Source organism: Neofelis nebulosa, chromosome 8 (genome assembly GCF_028018385.1).
Source record: "Neofelis nebulosa isolate mNeoNeb1 chromosome 8, mNeoNeb1.pri, whole genome shotgun sequence".
In the NCBI taxonomy this organism is placed as follows: Eukaryota; Metazoa; Chordata; class Mammalia; order Carnivora; family Felidae; genus Neofelis; species Neofelis nebulosa.
Window position 1 is genome coordinate 67,712,672 of NC_080789.1, and position 19,200 is coordinate 67,731,871.

The 19,200-nt window shown below is 51.0% G+C and overlaps 1 protein-coding gene across 3 annotated transcripts in view; it reads left to right on the forward strand.

The window, feature by feature from the left end:
- The window catches only part of VDR (vitamin D receptor), a 58,598-nt gene that overhangs the window by 22,286 nt on the left and 17,112 nt on the right, over window positions 1-19,200 (forward strand). For all 3 annotated transcript variants that reach the window (XM_058743001.1, XM_058743003.1, XM_058743002.1), the window contains exons 2-3: window positions 2,672-2,819; window positions 13,964-14,094. In XM_058743001.1, the coding sequence (XP_058598984.1) occupies window positions 2,672-2,819; window positions 13,964-14,094 (279 nt within the window). The remainder of the gene's footprint in view (window positions 1-2,671; window positions 2,820-13,963; window positions 14,095-19,200) is intronic.

Genomic DNA, 19,200 nt, shown 5'->3' on the forward strand with positions numbered 1-19,200 from the left:
TGGACTCCGGTCCCGGGCCCTGCCTCCTGGGTAGCAGCAAATAACCCCAAGCCGGCTGAGTTTTCTCTCAGCTCACCTGAAATGGTCCCGTTTTCTGTGGGCCTCCAGCTGATGGGTCCAGCCTTCTGTCCGGCTGGACTGGGGCCCCAGGCCCCCCAACCCCTGGCCAGGAGCCTTCCTGATGTCAAGGTAGTAGCTCAGCCCATTTCAGGAAAGCACAGTTGCCATGCCGGGGTAGACTGTTGTCCTGATGCCCTTGCATCATGACGTCACCAGCGAGCCCGGGTGATGATGAGCCCTCGTTGGACTGATTTGTCTGGCATTCCCCCCACGCCCACATTTGATTTCTCCTTTTTTCCACCAAAGCCACCAGATGTTTAGTCGCCTGGGTGACACAGACCCTGTAGCAACATCATGATGACTGAGAGTTGCACCATCTCAGCTGACCTGGGGTTAAGCCACAAGCATCCTAAACAGTTTCTCCTATTGCCCCACAATGATATTGGGCCTCTGGGATCCCTGCCCACAGCTTGGATGTGTGCGGCACTCTAGAAGCCCTGGGGAGTTGGCTTGGCCTTGGGATGGGCTACAGGGACGATGTTGACAAACCCACGGGTGCTTTATCCTCGCTTTTTAATTCTTTGAAAATTGCGAAATGTTTTATATACGCAGACGGGCATATTAAACGTAAAATCCTATTTTAATAATTTTTGTAGTTTATTTATTTTGAGAGTGACAGAGAGAGCAAGCAAGGGAGGGGCAGAGAGAGAGAGAGGGAGAGAATCCCAAGCCGGCTCTGCACTGTCAGCACGGAGCCCAAATGAGGGCTTGAACTCACGAACCGTGAGATCATGACCTGAGCTGAAATCAAGAGTCGGACACTCAACCAAATGAACCACCCAGGAACCCATTCATAACAATAAAAATATAAGACGCCTATACCTACCACTCAAAGAAATAGGATATAGTGCCTATGTAAGGCCTCTGCATGCCTGTCCCCCATCTCAGTCCCTCAAAGTTTTCTATTAATCATTCCTTTGTTCTTTTTTTTTTAGAGTCTTTATTTCTGTGCATGTGCGTATATGTGTGTGTGTGTGTGTGTGTGTGTGTGTGTGTGTGTGTGTGTGTGTCTAAACATTGCAGTTTAACAAGTGTCAATCTAGCTGTGATGGGGACAGGCAATAGTGTCACTATAAGTACATCAAAGTTCCCAGGAAAAGAAAAGCTAAGAGAGACGGGATCTACATCCATCTGTGATCAGGGTCCCCTCCACCCTGATCCTTATCCATCCTACTTCCTTCCTTCGTTTTTAGAAAATTAAAAAAAAAACCTTAAGTATTAAAAAAAAAAACACACACACAAAACTTAAGTAAGATTTGGGCTTCTCTGGGCCTCATTTGTAAAGAGTGACATTAAAGCACTTACCTCCCGTTGGGTGATTTGAAGACTCAAACGGGCTTTGAAATGCCAAGTCGTAGCCCCAGGATTCCATTAGAAAGAAGCTCAGAAACTCCCAAGGGTCCTCCGGAAGCTACCTCTCTCACTTCGGGGTGGGAGAACATGGTACTGGTTCATTACTGGCTTTCTCTCTTCTATTTCTTCTGCCCCGAGGGACCCTCCTGCCCTGGGGCCAAGCGGCCATGCGATGGCCCTTGTGACGACTCAGATAGTCTCAGACTCAGATAGACTCAGATAGGAGGCAGCAAGGTCTGAAGCATCTTAGGGAGGCCTGAGGAGCTCTGAGTCTGACCGCATGGAGCCAAGGGCCCCATCTGCCTAATGGAAGAGTTAAGTCAACCGCTTCCCGAGAAGGATTTCCGAAAGCTAGTAGATTGTGTTCCCTCGGTCCTCCCCGCTCCTCAAGTGTGAAATCCATCTCTAGATGATAATGCCTATTTATCAAAGCCATCTCTGAAAACAAGTTTAGTTCACTGTATATGACTCGCGGTATTCGGAAGGACGATTCGGTCAAATCAATGTGTTACGTTTTTGCTGGAGAAAAAGAAAAGAGAAAAGAAGAGGGAACGAGATTTTGATTACCTCGGTGCAGGGACACGGGGCTGTCAGTTCCGAGCCACGTGGCTGTGCGGAGCGGGGGTTGGAATATCAAGGTCTGATTCGGGCATGTGAGCTAGTCCGTTCCCCAGACAGAGGGGCTGGGGCCTTCTATCTGCACTTGAGTGGGGGAGGGGCCCCTTTTCTCTTGGGGGGGTCGTGCTGGGTAGAATAGAGGCCTCTGGCCTGCTTCAGGGCTGCTCCTGAGGTGAGTCGATGCCTCACAGCCTGTAAAGGAAAACGCCACTCTTCGGGTGAGGGTCGCAGGGTACAGAGAGGCTAAACACCTCACCCACAGCAGCCTGGCTAGTAGGCCGCAGATGCAGCCTTTGAACGCAAACCACGCTCTGAGCGGCCTCACCACAGCGCCCCCCGCAGATCGCTCCGGACTTGGGTGAGGGAGCCCGTCTTCTGCTCCACAGAGAGTCCGGAGGGTAAGCTGTGGTGTGGCGCGTCACGAGACGAGGGCGCCAAAGAAATCCTGCTCAGGCCTGCAACCTGGGGAGCTGCCCGACCTCGCCGAGTTCCTGGCAGATGGGGGTAGGGGTGCAAAGGATGCCAGCCAACCCTGGCACTGACTCTGGCTCTGGCCTTGGCCTTCCTGCTCTTCTTGCAGGGACGGAAGCGATGGCAGCCAGCACTTCCCTGCCTGACCCTGGCGACTTTGACCGGAATGTGCCCCGAATCTGTGGGGTATGCGGAGACCGAGCCACCGGCTTTCACTTCAACGCTATGACCTGTGAAGGCTGCAAAGGCTTCTTCAGGTGAGTCCTCCCCAGGGGCCAGAGGAAGGAGAGGAAGCAAGATTTCCCTGAATGAAGAGAACCCCTGCATCTTCTCTGTCTCTGTCCTTCCCATGCCCATGGAACATGCGAGCTCTTACAGCCACCGGGAGTAACAGGGTCTGGGTGAGAGTTCTTCCTCCCCTCCTTTCAGCTCCAGCTACGTCCTCTGACCTTCTCAGAAATGGTTTTCCTGAGGTTTCTGTCTAGGTCCCCACTTTCCCATTACCCCTTGACCCATAGTCCCCTCTATTAACCCACATGTCTGTCCTGGAGTGACAGGGCCTCCTAACAGATGGATGACCACAGGCGTGCCCTTGGGGGAGTCCTAGAACTTGGCCTCAGAGCTTGTCCTCCCATCCACATGAAACCATTCCTTGGAACAAGGAAAATAGCACCCTGGTTGGACCTCTGTGCTTGATCTGTGCCCATATCTTCACCCATGGCTGGCTGTCCCAGGATGGAAAGCTCAGGCGATGTCAGCAACGTGCCAGCCGTCCTGTTCAGTCAGGGCCAGTTTCTCTACCCGCTGCCTCTCCTCTTCTCCAGCGAGCCCAGTGTCACAAGTGCAAACAGTATGGGGAAGGTATTGGAAAGGCTGAATGAAGGGTGTTCCCATCCAAAGGCAGGAGGGAAGGATGGGAAGGTGATGAATCGCAGTATAGGACTAAGAAACATGAGGAATGAGCATTGGGCATATATTGGAGAGAGAGCAAGCAGGAGAGAAGCCTGGAAGAAAACATGAAAAAAAAGAGTTTCTGTATAAGAGTCTTAATTGGAGGTGAGTAAAGAAAAGGCCAGCAAGAGAGGAAAGAGTGAATCAGGTCCAGAACAAGAAGGCAGAGGTCAGCCTGGTTGTCTGAACTGAAGGGCCCACCCACTGGCTTCTGAGGGCAGAGTGAATCAAAGCCTGGGACATTGTGAGATCCCTGCCCTGCCCCCCCCCTCCCCCTACCGAGGACAAGGACTCGTGGGCCGTCTGTGAACACAGCTCCCAACTCACCTGCCCCCTGTCCTGGGAACCAGCTGGCCTGGAGTTTCCCTGCCTTGAGCAGTCGCTGGGCAGCGGGGTTTCTGTGGGTGCTAATTGACTGTTTGGCCTGGCGCGGGTTGCCCACTTGGCTTCCTGGCAGGCTGCTCCCCAGCTTGGGGAACCAGACCAGCAGCATCGCTGGCTGCAGACTCTGCTGCCGTGCGGCTCATTCCTCTGCACCTCCTGCAGGGTGGGCCTTCCAGAGCCCCACCTGGACCCTTTCCTGCCACGGCCTTTGAAGTAATAATGGGGAAGGAGGGTGTGTGCGCACATCAGGGCTGCTTCCTACCATAAAAGCAGCTAGAAGTGTGTGAGCTATAGCGGTGGCCATGCCGTTGCCCATCCTTGCTCAGATCTTTTGACTTCTCTGTTTCAGTTACCTCAACCACGCACCTGACTTTGTCATCTGACTCCTCTCGTATATAGTGTTAGTCTGGGGATTGATTCGATGACATATACAAAAGTACTTTAAAAAACATAAAGTATGATATGTTATTTTGGAACCTGATGGGTCAATACTTATGTCCTTCATGGAACGCTGCCCTCATGAAATAAACAAACGTCTCTCCAGCCACACACCTTCCTTTTGTTTTTTTTCCTTTGACACACTCACTCGATGGATTTTAATGAGCATCTGTTATCAAGGCACTGGGCTAAGAGCTGGCAATATGGGGACTCTGACCAAAGGTCATACGTCACCCATCTGCAACCCAAAGGTCTCCAACAGCTCTTGGGGCTGTTTGGTTAATTCCTAGATCCCTGTCCCCAACCCCCTCTCTTTCTAGGTCACCTATCCCTGGGGTTCAGCTCTGGGAGATGGGACTCTTAGGTGGCTGCCTATTGGGTTCTGACATACTGGAGGTCAATTCCTTGCCAGAGTGGCTCCAACTCCCATGCACCTGTGCTTCCTCCCCTCAGACACACCACTGCTCCTTGAGGCAGGACCATGATAGATAGGCATCCGGGTGGAGGGAGGACAGGTTCCCTGATGCCCAGGGTTAGGTGTGGGAAATGGCAAAATGGACAGGGATGGTACGTTTGTATGTCACCCACCCTGAGCCCCTCTTTCCAACAACCCCTGTGTGGAAGTGCTGGTATTACGGGCAACATTCTGCTTTTGTCCTGTTCCCCTGTCCTTGTCTGCCTTGTGTCTTTACTGTCCCTGCCGTGATGACTGGGCCAGGATGCACTTTCTGAAGAGCCAACACCTCTTGTTGTTTGTCTTGATTTTGTTTGATAAAAATACACACCCACCCACCCACTCCCCACCTACCCACCACACACACACACACACACACACAATCAGTCAATCTTCGTTATTTGTAGATTCTGTATTCACAAACTTGGCCACTTGTTAAAACTTCCTTGTAGTCCCCACATCAATACTTGCAGAATTTTGTGGTCATGGTGGTGTCAGAGTGGTGAAAACATCAAGACCCACGATGCACACATTCCCAGCCAAGGTGGAACAAGGTGACATCCTGCCTTCTTGTTTCAGCTCTCATGCTACAAACAAGTGTCCTTTTTGTGGGCTGCTTAGTACCACAGTTTTTGCATTTTTGTGCTATTTGATGGTGATTCCACTGTTTAGGATGGCCCCAAGCATAGTGCTGAAGTGCCATTAAGTGGTCCTAACTAAGCACAAGAAAGCTTCGATGTGCCTTATAAAGAAAACAAGTGTTCAAGAAGCTTCATTCAGACATAAGCTATAGTGCTGTTGGCTGAGTTCAGTTTTAATGAATCAACAATATATATTAAGTAAGGTCCCTTTAAATAGCACATGTGAAACAAGGTTATGTATTGATTGATTGATGAAAATGTTATGACCAGGGGCTTCCAGGAAGCTAACCCTGGGAACAGTGGTTCAGTATGTGTTAATTCAGTGCTCATGGTGCCCTCACAGAACATAACTGTTGCCAAAAAGAAAAATCAATTAAATATACATAATTGCTCCTCTTTTCTCCCCCTTCCCCTTGCTTCTCCTTTACTTCATCCAAATTCTATTTGGTATTTTTCTATTTTTAGTCTGTTTCAGATAGAACCCCCTTGCCACTTATGTCTGTTTGTGAAATCCTGATCCCAGGAAGAAAGGTCTACATTGGCGGTGGGGGGGGGGGGTACCTTCTCCGTGTCAGGTTCCACATCCTTAGGAGCACAAAGATAAATGCAACCAAGTCCTTGCTCTTGGGGAGTTCACTCAACCCTTTCATGGTGTTCTCAAGGAAAGAGGATCCCTTTCGTGCTGAGTCACTGGCTATTTACCAAGCCCTGGGGACCAGTCTGACCATTCAGTCTTTGGTTTGACTTCCAAGATAGTCAAACTAACCTACCATAGGAGCTCATTGTGGTCATCCCAGCAGGTCCAAAATTCATAATCAAACCAAAATGGGATTATGAAGGTTGGACAGTGACCACAGTTCTATTGATCTATGGTCAGACCATAGAGACCATTAGAGACCACTGTTGGCCAATTTGTCCTACAAGTTATTTCATGCTGTTTCTGCTTCACGTTCCTCTGGAATACATGGACATCCTGGGGGGAAACATGATATGTCCAGTGTGAATAAAATGGCATGGGTAGGCTTGTAAAAGGCTATATGTCTTGGCTCTGTTAACAGCCAGAGCATAAGTAAGGGCCAGAGGGGAAAAATACGTAGGTCTACTATAAAGGATATATATATATATATTGGATGATCTGTGGATGTGAATGAATCTCTGGTCATGAGTGGCTTAGTTCAGACTCTAATATAAAATAAAGGAAAAGGTATAAAGGACAGAAGAAAATCAGAGGGACCTCTTTGAAGAAGAGAATTAAGAGTATGGTGAAGTTTAAGAGGTGGTCCTGGGGGGTGCCTGGGTGACTCAGTCAGTTAAGCCTCCGACTCTTGATTTCGGCTCAGGTCATGATCTGGCAGCAGTGAGATCGAGCCCCATGTCAGGTTTTGTGTTGGGCAGGGAGCCTGCTTGAGATTCTGTCTCTGCCCCTCCCTTGCTTATGCTCGCTTTCTCTTTCTCTGTCTCAAAACACAATAAAATAGGGGCGCCTGGGTGGCGCAGTCGGTTAAGCGTCCGACTTCAGCCAGGTCACGATCTCGCGGTCCGTGAGTTCGAGCCCCGCGTCAGGCTCTGGGCCGATGGCTCGGAGCCTGGAGCCTGTTTCCGATTCTGTGTCTCCCTCTCTCTCTGCCCCTCCCCCGTTCATGCTCTGTCTCTCTCTGTCCCAAAAATAAAAATTAAAAAAAAAAAAAACTTATAAAAAAACACACACACACACACAATAAAATAAAATAAGGGGAAAAAAGAATACAGATAAAAAAGGTGGAATAAAAAAGGTGGTCTTGGAATGCAGGGTTGAGAAACAGATCACTGCCTCTTCCTCTTGTCTTCTTCCTCCTTGTTGATGCCTCCTTAATCCAGACACTGTGAAGGCGTGCATTGCAAGTGCCAAGCTAACAAACACAGAGTGGAGAAATGGCTTCTTGTTTGCAGGCCTCAAGGTGCTCAGGGACCTTGTTAATTATGAGTCCTGTGGAGTGCAGGGGGCAAAAGGCAGGCTGGTGAGGATCCGGGAACACGAGGAATGTTCTGGCTTTCGGGAAGTCCACCCAGCTGATACTGCAAGAGCTGTGATGTGAAGGGGAGCAGAGAAACGAGGTGGATGGCCAACGACTTAAAACTCAAAGGGCTTACGAGCACTGGAGTAAACAGAGAGGAGAGAGGAGCAGGGCGTTCTATGAGCGCCAGTAAATGAGTCCCCACGACGTCGGGGCTGCCGGAGAAAACTTTGTCCAGTTCAGCTTGGCAGCTGGAAGCTGTTCCATGGCCGCTCGAGACTGGGACTGAAAGAGAACGAGGAAGGTTGTCCGCGGATGGGTCAAGAGTAGTTTTGGAAGCTTGGGTAGAGGAGGCCGGATTATTTCAGAGGGAATGTCACTGGAGTTGCCAAGAAAGGCAGCTGCAGGCATGTGAAGAAGATCTTACGTTTTGGGGGGGAACTCAGCTCTCTCATCAAGGCTCATTGGCAGGAAGTCACTCTCGGCACACGCAGGGGTCGTCCCTGTGCTATGGCAGTATAGGGCCAGTGGAGAGGACCGCCAGTGGTTACCCCTCATTTCCAAACCACCCCTCTCAGGGACTGTGTCTCTCCCAATGGCTTTGTGCCAGAGGAGACCCCCAAAGGGCCTCTGCTGCACGTTCCTGGACTTTATGGGGCACTTTTTTTTTTTAATTTTTTTTCTAACATTTATTTATTTTTGAGACAGAGAGAGACAGAGCATGAACAGGGGAGGGGCAGAGAGAGAGGGAGACACAGAATCCGAAACAGGCTCCAGGCTCTGAGCGGTCAGCACAGAGCCCGACGCGGGGCTCGAACTCACGGACCATGAGATCATGACCTGAGCTGAAGTCGGACGCTCAACCGACCGAGCCACCCAGGCGCCCCTAGGGGGCACGTTTTGATGGCTACTCTGGCTTGGATTGAGGTACGGTATATTCATAAGGAGGACGATGTTATGTAAGAATACTGGAAGCTTTGGAATCAAACAGATCTTGATTCGGATCCTGCTTTCACACTTATTAGCCGTGTGATGTGAAGCAAGTGATTTAACCCTCCAGTCCTTTTCATATCACCTGTAAAATAGGGATAATGCCCATCCTGAAAGATCGTTGATAGCCTTGGAGATAATATGCAAAGGAGATAATATGCAAAGATAATATGCATCGAAGGCTCTCGGGAAGCGGAGGCTATTATCATTGTCCTTTTGTAGTGTGTTGCCTCTGAGAACAGACAGCCCTTTCCTCTCCTCTCTCGCGGAACCTGGAATGTGTGTGTAAATAACTCCTGTACACGGCTCAAAAGAAGCAGCAGCAAATGGTTTCAAAAGAAGCAGCTCCCATTTCCAGAGCAAATGGTCCGGAAGGGCATATAAGTGAAAAGCAAGTCTCCTTCCCTACCCAGTTCCCGTGCCCCTACCTCCTCCAGAAGCTGTCGCTGTCACCAGCTCGCTGTGTTCGCTGCCAGACTCTTTATATGAAAGCACGTGTGCGGGTTTATGTGTGTGTGCACAGGCACGCACGTGCACGGGGATATAGGAGTATATACTACACTCACCCTCCCGTACCTTGCTTTTATCTACCACAGAGCATTTCTTAAAGCTGGTTCCCGTTTCCACGTTCTTCCTCTGTCCTTTCCACAGCCCCGTCATCTTGCATGGATATACTATGATGTGATGGACCAGTTCTCTCTCTTTTTTTAAAAAACGTATTGGAGAGAGATGGAGCATGAGTGGGGGAGGGGCAGGGAGAGTGAGGAAGAGAGAGAATCCCAGGCAGACTCTGTGCAGTCAGTGCGGAAGGAGCCCAAGTCGGGGCTCGAACTCACGAACCGCGAGATCGTGACCCGAGCCGAAATCAAGAGTCAGGTGTTGGACCGACTCAGCCACCCAGGCGCCCTTGGACCAGTTCTCTCTCTTTTTAAAAAAAAATTTTTTTAATGTTTTATTTATTTTTGAGAGAGAGTACAAGCAAGGGAGGGCAGAAAGAGAGGGAGACACAGGCTCCAGGCTCCGAGATTTCTGTGACACTCAACGTTGAGGTGGAGACAGAGCCCAGAGCTGGTAGTTGGCCCCGGGCTTGGGTTTCACAAGGTGTGTCTCTGGTGATAGGGCCACCTACCCGAGAAGGACCCTACTGTCCCAAGCCCGAGACGCTGGCCTCAGGCACTTCAGGCTTCTGTGAATTGCCTGTCATGTTTTGATGAATTGGTCAATGTCCTCTCTCACCCCTGACTTTCTAGAAACTGTGTCTATATTTAGCCTGGCTGCACCACCCCTACCCCTCCTTCCTGAGCTGGGGTATAATTGCCAACCATCCGGAGGATGCCAGGGTCCAGGCTTAGAGAGGAGCTAAGGCCATGGGCTCCCACAGAAACTCAAAGCTCTTGTTTCTCAAAACTGAACCAGCTCACAAGCAATTAGCACTGGGAGGAAGACAGGGCAGGGCGTAGATCTTTAGGACAAAGCACAGGGCCACGGCTGGCCAATCTGGCTGCTCTGACTCCTTGTGGGCAGAGGCTAGATGACAGCCACATGTGTGGAAGTGCCCTTAGAAGGCAGGGGATCGGGGAAGAACCGGGTCTCAAGCTCGCAGGACCTGCAGCCCGGCAACTGGGCTGGACTGGGCGTACCTGAAAGCCACTTCAGAAGAGGACCTGGGTCCGGCCGTCGGAGGCGGTGAGGGAGTTTCCATCTCCTGAACACCGACCCACGCTCCAGAGTGTGACAGTGTTCTCTGTGATGGCTAACCTCCATCTTCCTGGCTACAATTCCAGGGTCCTGCCTCTGATTCTGTCTTTAGAGAAGCCAGGGCAGAGCTGCTTACTATAATTTTGCATACTAATAATTTAAGAGCTGCATGAATTTATGGGCTCCTTTCTGCGTTGTTCAACTAATGTGCAGACACGCAGCAAAGTTGGTGGGCTTTGGGACAAAGTGTGGCAAAGGGTGAAAAGCACAAGCGGCATTCTTTTCATTTTTTTATGTTTATTTTTGAGAGACAGAGAGAGAAACAGAGAGAGGGAGACACAGAATCTGAAGCAAGCTCCAGGCTCTGAGCTGTCAACACAGAGCCTGACGCGGGGCTCGAACTCATGAACTGTGAGATCATGACCTGAGCCAGAGTCATATGCTTCACCGACTGAGCCACCCAGGTGCTCCCACAAGTGACATTCTTACGCCAGATCTGAGCCTTACTGGGAGATAATGTGCCTGGTCAGAGGCTTTTAACATTTTCTTCCTTCCTTCCCTCCCTCCTGCCTTCCTGCCTTCCTCTCCTCCCCCTCCTTTTCCTCCTTCTTCTCCATTTCTCCCTCCTCCTCCTCCTGCTTTGTTTCTCAGTACTCATGAGAGTACTTCCTACTACAGAGAAAAAGCTGGAAGCAAGGATACTGGGTCCTCCCTCCCCAGTGTTTTCTTTTAAGCCAGATCTGCTTTTTTTTTTTTTTTTTTTTGGATTCCAACCCAGCCTTGTTTAGAGTCCACTCCTGTTGTCAGGCAATGCTGGGCTGAGTGGCTATCTCCAAGTCCTCTGTGTGTGGAAGCCTGGGGTGTGGGGGGGGGCTTCAGATTTACAATGAGGAAGATAAAAGAAAGATGGTCATGGTCCACATCTCTTTCTGAGTGACCTTGCAGGTAGGGGAGGTGCCCACCAGTGAGAGTCAGAGGCAGGTGCACTAGAGCCCAAGGAAGGAGGGACAGGCCTCCAAGGGATGTGAGGCTGCCTCTTGTGGGGGGCCTCAGGGAGCTCTCAGCCCCCAGCACAGGGCTGGTGGGAGGCTTTGGCTTATGTGTCTGGAGGTGCCACATGTAGGCTCCTCCTGGTGCCCCAAACCCTGGAGAATGAACAGGAAGAGCTCTGAGCCAGACAAGACAGTGGGTGGAAGGAAAAAGCAGACCCTCCACTTCTGGGCAAAATGCCTAGTTGTAAAAAAAAAAGGAAATGAGAGTTTACTCTGAATTAGAAACTTCTGGCCCTTGAATAAGTTTAGAGAATTACAGGCATTCTGGGGCCTGAGCCTTTGTGGTAATAGGCAGAGCCACAGGAGCCACGAGTGGGAAAGAGGGGGAGGAGTAAAGGAGTGAATCCATCTCACATCCGGTGGTGACGGCAGTATCTCTTTTCGGGGTAGCCAGGGTACCTCCATATTTGCTTGTCCCTCTGGAGAACTACAATAGATGGATGGAGGCTCAAGGAGAAGGGCTTTCTAAAGCCCTTCTTAAAGGCAGGCAAAAGCCTAAAGTACAGTCCCTGCCTGGGTAGTCACTGCAGGGGTGGATGTGGCCTTTAGTGGTCTGGACTTGACCCCCATAGCCTCATGTTTCTCCACCTCCCTGTGTAGCCCTGTCTACTGGGGTCCCCTTGGGTCAGAAGAGGCATAACAGGAGGGTACGGGCAGCCAAGGTCCAAAACCAAAAGCAGCTACCTCGTGGGCCATTGGGTCATCGTTGGCCTTGAGTTGTTCTCAAGAGCCAGCCGCCTGGAGCTCTTTGCCTGTGGGCTCCACCTCACTGAGCACCTTGTTTCTAGAGATGAGAGGGGTTGTACACGAAGCTAAAGCTGAACCTCACATCTCTAACAGCCAACCAGGGAGCCTTCACTTCTTGCTAAATCACCTCACTGAAAAGTTTCTTCCCCTCGGTGGTCCCATCTATGAAATGAGGAGGTCCACCAGGAGTCTCTTGGGTCCCCTAACCATCTGTCCATTATCCACCAACGAGTATGTTTGTCTTAAACTCCGTATGTCTTCTAGTGAATGTGAACAGTGAGCCATTTTTCACCAAGAAATAAAACTAGTGTGTGGCCAGCTCCTCTCTAAGAGAGAGAAACGGTTGGACCCGGGCCTTTGCTTCCAAGGCTTGAGCATCTATCGCCACAGCTCCTTGGAAGGTGCTGCTGCTCACAAAAGAAAGTGATTCTGCCACCATCCCGCCACAACTAACTCCTGTCACCCGTCCTGGGGCAAACAAGTGGGGCCTGCCCCTGCTAGGGCTGGGAAGAGCACGAGGAACCTGTAGGACACGGATGATGCAGCCTCCCCAAATCCCATGTGGTGTGGCTGGCAGCAGGGGAGAAAGCCAGATTAAGGAAAATGAGCCCTCAAGCTTGCACATGCACGCATAGGCGCGCGCGCGCGCACACACACACACACACACACACACACACACAATTTTACATAGAATACCAGCGGCCGGGGAGACCAGCTTCCTAGCTAAGAACCTTTGGTAGTTTTCTGTCCTTGAAGAATCCTTGCTTCCTCTGCCTTTTGGAAAGCCAAGGCCAGACCTCAGGGCTCCCGCCCGCTCATCTGGCCTTTTCTCTCTGGACATGTTACCTGGATGCCTAAAGCTACGGTTCGGGCCCTTCCTCCCTTCTCCACGCACCCATGCGCATGTCTGTTCCTGGACCAGGGACGCTCTAATCACAGACCTCCAGGCTCTAGATGACTTAAAGCGGCCACGAGTGCCCTCACCTCTCATAATGGCTCACTAAAATTTTTTTTTTTTTCAACATTTTTTATTTATTTTTGGGACAGAGAGAGACAGAGCATGAACGGGGGAGGGGCAGAGAGAGAGGGAGACACAGAATCGGAAACAGGCTCCAGGCTCCGAGCCATCGGCCCAGAGCCTGACGCGGGGCTCGAACTCACGGACCGCGAGATCGTGACCTGGCTGAAGTCGGACGCTTAACCGACTGCGCCACCCAGGCGCCCCTCATAATGGCTCACTAAAAGCAGTGAGGGCTGCTCTACAGATTTCAGGATTTTTGTTTCTTTAGTAAAAAAAAATGTTTCTTTATTTATTTTTGAGAAAGACAGAGACAGAGCTCCAGCAGGGAAGGGGCAGAGAGAGATGGAGATACAGAATCTAAAGCAGCCTCCAGGCTCTGGGCTCTCAGCACAGAGCCCAAGGGGCTGATGGGGGTGCTTGAACTCAGGAACTTGGAGATCGTGACCTGGGCTGAAGTCCCACGCTTAATTGACTGAGCCACCCAGATTCCCCAGTATTTTTAAAAATTTCACTAGGCTAATTCATTCATGTATTTCCTGTGTAGTAATGATAATAATAATAATAATAATAATAATAACAATAGAGTGAGAAGTAGAGTGCCATCAAAGTAAATCAGGGGCGCTATGCTGGCTCAGTGGGTAAAGTGGGCAGATCTTGATTTCTGGATCATGAGTTCAAGCCCTGGGGGTAGAGCCTACTTTTTAAAAAAAGCAATCATAGTAATAATAAATAAATAAATAAATAAATAAATAAATAAATAAATCCTTTCAAATAGTAAATAAAATAAATAAATGAAAGCGATGATGGGAGCAGAGTAGGCAATGACAGAAGGAGGAGGAGCCTGGAGTGTGGGGGGAGGGAGCGGTGGTCACTGAGAGCGGCCGGGGCCCGGCCCCAAACTCTCTGTGGGAGACGCAGAGATCCCAGGGGTCTTGCCGGCAGGTCTGGGTGGTCACAGTCACTGCTGGCAGCCAGGGCCGAGGCTGGAAGGTGGGTGGCACAGAGGTGGCAGGTGTTCTCTCCCTCGGCAGGCGAAGCATGAAGCGGAAGGCGCTGTTCACCTGCCCCTTTAACGGCGACTGCCGCATCACCAAGGACAATCGCCGCCACTGCCAGGCGTGCCGGCTCAAGCGCTGTGTGGACATCGGCATGATGAAGGAGTGTGAGTGCTCGGGGGCCAGGGCGGGGGGTCAGCACTAGAAGGGGAAGGTTTCGTGCTGCTGTTCACGCAGGTTTGGCCTGAGAGGTGTGCGGTCCTTCCCCTGGGGCTGCTGGCACCCTGCATGTGGAGCTGGGGCCCTGAGGCCAGAACAACAGGGTCCAGGCACCAAGAGGGTACCGCGAGCCTCTCTAGGGTCTGTATATGCATCTCAGAGGCCTGGGACAGCCCCTCCAGAATGAGGCCTGTGAGGAGGGCAGCGCGGGGGCACTGCCTTCCTGAGCCCAGAGCAGTCCTCCTCCAAGAGTACATCATTATGCTCACCAACCTGCTCAATGACCCAGGGTTCTTTGGACTTTGGGAGAGCGAGCTGCTGAGCTTGGGGAGGGACAGGAGTGGTGGGGAGAACATTGAGAGCCCAGTTGGCATCCGGGGTCTGTCCCCCCTCCTCTGCCTCTGCAGCCTTCCTGCCACTCTGGTCCCTGGGCGGATCTGCCGGCTGGAGCCCAGAGGAGACCAGGGGGAAAGAGTCTGTGAGGGGAAGCACCGGACACTAGGATGACCCTCTGGATCCAGATAGAGAGAGAGGAGCGGTCCTGGGACTTCCCGTCCAGCTCTGGGGTTGGAGGAGAGGACCAACGGCAAATTCATTTGTTCTAACCCTCGATTAAAAACAGCCCCTGGACTTTGTTTCTGAGCTGTGGTACCAGTTATTTGGTAACCAGAGTAGCCATTAAATTCAGCAGACCCTGGGAGGGGCTAGCCTGGCCCTCCCCGGCCTGGAGACCAGGGCACTGGGCCAGCCTGGGCATGGGTGCCCCCTGCACATTCAGCCCTGCCTGTCTGCAGTCTGCACGCTGATCCCCTCCTTGGCCCCGGGACAAGGCTTGTGCCCTGCTAACCTGTGGGCCTGGGGAGGCTAAGGAGGGGTGCTCAGATGCAGGCACCCCGGGAGGCCCTCCTGGCTATGGGGCTATCGTTTTGGGGGGCGAGGGAGGCAGGTACAGGGAAGATGTGTCCGGAACAAGGGAAGAGTCACGGGATAGGGCTTAGGGGATGGAAAGTTTCTTCCTTGATGGGAAAAAAACCCTTCTCTGTTGTTGCGGAACAGAGACAGCATGAAGGCCCTCACCTGGAGCCTCCTCCTTGGGCCTGGGGATCACAGCCCTCCACTCCTGATCCCGGCTCCCCAGTCAACACTGACAGTTCTGGAAGAAGTTTCCAGGCTGTTGTTCCTCCTCGCCCCCACGGGAGCGGGCAGGCCTGGACATGCTGATCTCTCCTAGCCCAGTCCCCTGCCCCACCCGACTCCCGTGTTTATCCTGGAGCAGAGCAGGCCAAGGCTGAGTGCCTCATGGGGCTTCTCACACACTGGCTTAGTGTGGCCTCCTCTGTGCGAGGCACGAGGGTGGACACAAACAAGATGCGGTTCTTAGAGCCCCTGCTCCTGCCCCCAAGGAGCACACATCCTCCACAGGGCAGGGAGCCTGGGTCTCAGGCTTTTGCCAACCAAGAGCCACCATGGTTACACGTCTGGGATTCAGTAAGGCTCTGCCCCAGGACGTCTGGTCGGTGCCAGCCTCACTGCTGTTCCAGAAGCCCCTCTCCTAGGTCTCAGGAGGAAGGAGGTGTTGCATCCACTTCGAATAGGGCGGACACTTGGAAATCATCTGAGACCCAGAAAAGTAAAACTACCAGGACTGGAGTCAGAACGCGAGTCTCCATGTCTGCTTCTAGATCCCTCCTGGTCTGCAAAGAGAGCTCTGCATCCATGGTGATGAACAGGTCTTGGGTGCGTCCAAGTGCCTCCCCCCAAGAACACCATGTGGTGGTGGGGGGGGGGCCGCAATCCACAAATGGATGCCCACCCCTCAACTCCCAACAGCTTTGCCCTTCAGCCATCCCAAACACAACCTCGGTCTTCCCCAACAGAGCCCTGTCCCCACCCTGTTATATATCCACAGTAATCCCACATCCCTGCCCTGCTCTATGCCCAGGGCACTTGTGTCCTTGCCCTATTGTGTGCGACCCTGTGCTCCCATCTTGCTATATGCCCAGGACAGTCCTGGGTCCTCACGCTGCTATATATCCACTGTAGGCCCACACCCCTACCTTGCTGTATGCCCAGGGCAGCCCTGTGTTCCCCAATCTCAGGATGCCCGTGCAGGGAGCTCTAGTGAGTGAGGTGTGGGCTGGTAGAGCTGAGCTCTTGGAGTCTGGGCCCCAGAGCTCCTGTTACATGGAAAGTTTGAGCTAGCACTAGGCGCGTTCTTGCCGCTGCTCTAAGGGAGGGTCCTTCAGGAAGAGCTGTAGTTCTCTGCGTCAATCTAGCCCAGCTTAAAGAAGTCTGTCAGAGTGTCTGAGCCTAGAGCTCCCAACTCAGAAACCTAGGAGAGCCGCTCATTTATCACCTGGGCTGGTGATTGCCTTAAGGCTCAGCCTCCCAGAGACAACTTTGTATCAACATTTGTAAAACCCCCGGACACCTCCGGGCGGGCTCACTAGGAAGGGAGCTGCAAACACAGGCTCCCTTCTGGCAGGGGCAGAGAGGGGGCCCTTCCCTAGAGGCAGCTCAGGAAGAGGAAGGGGCTGGGTGTGGGAAGTCCTACTGAGTGCAAGATACATGCTGTTTCTGGTTAAATTCTCATAAGAATCCCTAAAGATGTACATACTTCTGTTGTTTTTTTCATAGATGGGGAAGCGCAGAGGAATTAAAATTTCATGCTTTTAAGCTAATAAGATGGTGTGGTATGGGCATTCTGACCTAGGTCCGTTTGCTTCCAAGGGCCAGGTGAGTGGGCTCCACCCTGGCGTAGCCCGTCAGGTACCCCCAGTGGGCCAGAGCTCCCCCACTGTGCATTTCCAGGCACCTTCCAGGTGCCCAAAGGGATGGGCATAAGAGACTGTTCCCACCGAAGACTCCCTTTCTCTTTCTTCAAGTCCTAGTTGACTTTATTCCTTGGAGCCCAAGAAATTCCATGGTTGAATTCTTACTTCTGGTTGACCTATCCTGCGTGGAAACACCTATAGGTTAGTTTGTTCCATGTTTTTACAGATGTATGTCTCTTCTACCCAGAGTTAGCACAGCTCCTGGCACAGCATAGGTACTCAATAAATATGTGTTGAATACATTAGCTCCCCATTATGCTCATTTGTACCTCTGTATCTCCCACGGGTCTATAGATCAGAAAGATCTCCCAAATCTGCTATTGTCCGTGTCATTCACTTGATCACGCTTCCAGAGCTTGACTTCCAAATGCAGTTCTAGACTTCATGAAACAGGGAACGTCCTGCATGGGAGCACCGTGCGCAAAGCCATTTTAGCACTCAGCAGGCAACCTAGACAGAAGGCAGAAAAGCTACAGAGGAGCCATATGGGTTTCACAAAATCTATAAACACAGCTCGTGTGCTTTATTCACTGGAGAGCCCATCAAATGTTCTTTCAGAACCTGTTCGCTCTTATTCTAGGTCAAAGGCTTTCAACTCCAAAACGTGGGTCCTCCTACATCATGGTCACGGCATTTTCGGTAGCAATTTCTTGAGAAAGTGATTTTTAAAAAACGCACCATTCCCCGTGAAATTAGCAACCCCTTTAAACAATGACCTATTTGATAAGTCACAATGTGCATCTGCACATGTGAGACACTTGTGACTTACCCGGTCTCCAGACAATTTTGCCTGGAGGGAGGCTCGGGGATTGGCAGCCCCCGTTAGAAAATGGCAGGTCTCAGCATTTCCTTCGTTAGCACTGCACACAGGAAGGCAGTAGCTATTTGATACAGTGACTGAGAAGAACAATGGCATAAGGTTAACCTTGGATCTTCTTAACTTTGTCCTTTGAAAGTAAATCATTTACAAACTTTGCTACTTTATTTACTTTTCCATGCTCTTCAGACGGATTGGAACACTCTGTGTGTTCCACGGCTGAGGACAAGAGTCCCACTGAGGAAGCAGAGCCACTTGTAATCACAGGCGGTAGGGAGTAGTGGTTACAGTTTCGGATTCTAGAGCCTTATTGCCCAGGCCCGAATACCGGCTTCACCATGTGTTAGCTGTATGACTTTGAACAAGGTACATAGCCTCTGGGCCTCCATTCCCTCATCTGCAAACTGGGGATAATAGCACCTGCCTTAAGAGGTTTTTATGAGCACTAAACATATGAGCTAATGTTTAAGAAACATTTAGAACGGTGTCCAGCACATAAAAAGTTCTATATTTTTAATCCATTTTTATTACCACTGTTTTTTTTTTTCTTCATAAAACTTGATTACCAGGATTTCCAGCTCCCCAACAGACTAGAAGTTAGCTGTTTATGGGAAGAAAGGCAGGCACTGATACAAAGGGACAACACAGAGCTTACCAGAGAGGGGGTGACTGAAAGCTATGTGAGGTAGCACAGGAACGCCACATCAGGGGTGCCTGGGTAGCTCAGTCGGTTAAGCATCCAACTTCAGCTCAGGTCATGACCTTGCAGTCTGTGGGTTCGAGCCCTGCATCGGGTTCTCTGCTGTCAGCTCAGAGTCCACTTTGGATCCTCTGTCCCCCGTCTCTCTGCCCCTCCCCTACACACTCTCTCTCTCTCTCTCTCAAATAAATAAACATTAAAAAAAAAAGAGCTCCTTGGTGCACCTGAGTGACTCAGTTGGCTAAGTGTCCAACTTCAGCTCAGGTCATGATCTCATGGTCCGTGGGTTCAAGCCCCATGTTGGGCTCTGTGTTGACAACTCAGAGCCTGGAGCCTGCTTTGGATTCTGTGTCTCCCTCTCTCTCTGCACCCCTCCCCCTACTCGTACTCTGTCTCTGTCTCTCTCTCAAAAATAAATAAACATTAAAAAAACTTTTTTTTCAATTAAAAAAGAAAAAGAACTCCAAATCATAGCAGGCTAAGTCATATAGTGCACGGACACAGCCCTATACAATTCTGAGGTTATAACCTTGTTCCTGCAAAGTCCAGTAATTGTTCCGAATGATGATGCCTCTGAATCATCAAGAAAAGGTAATATGATGTTACGGGTGTTCTGTTACAAGGTATTCTGTCTTGAAAATGTTTCAGTCACAATTATTGAAATTAAAAAGGCAAGCTGGGCTCAGTTATCTAGTGGACTGGC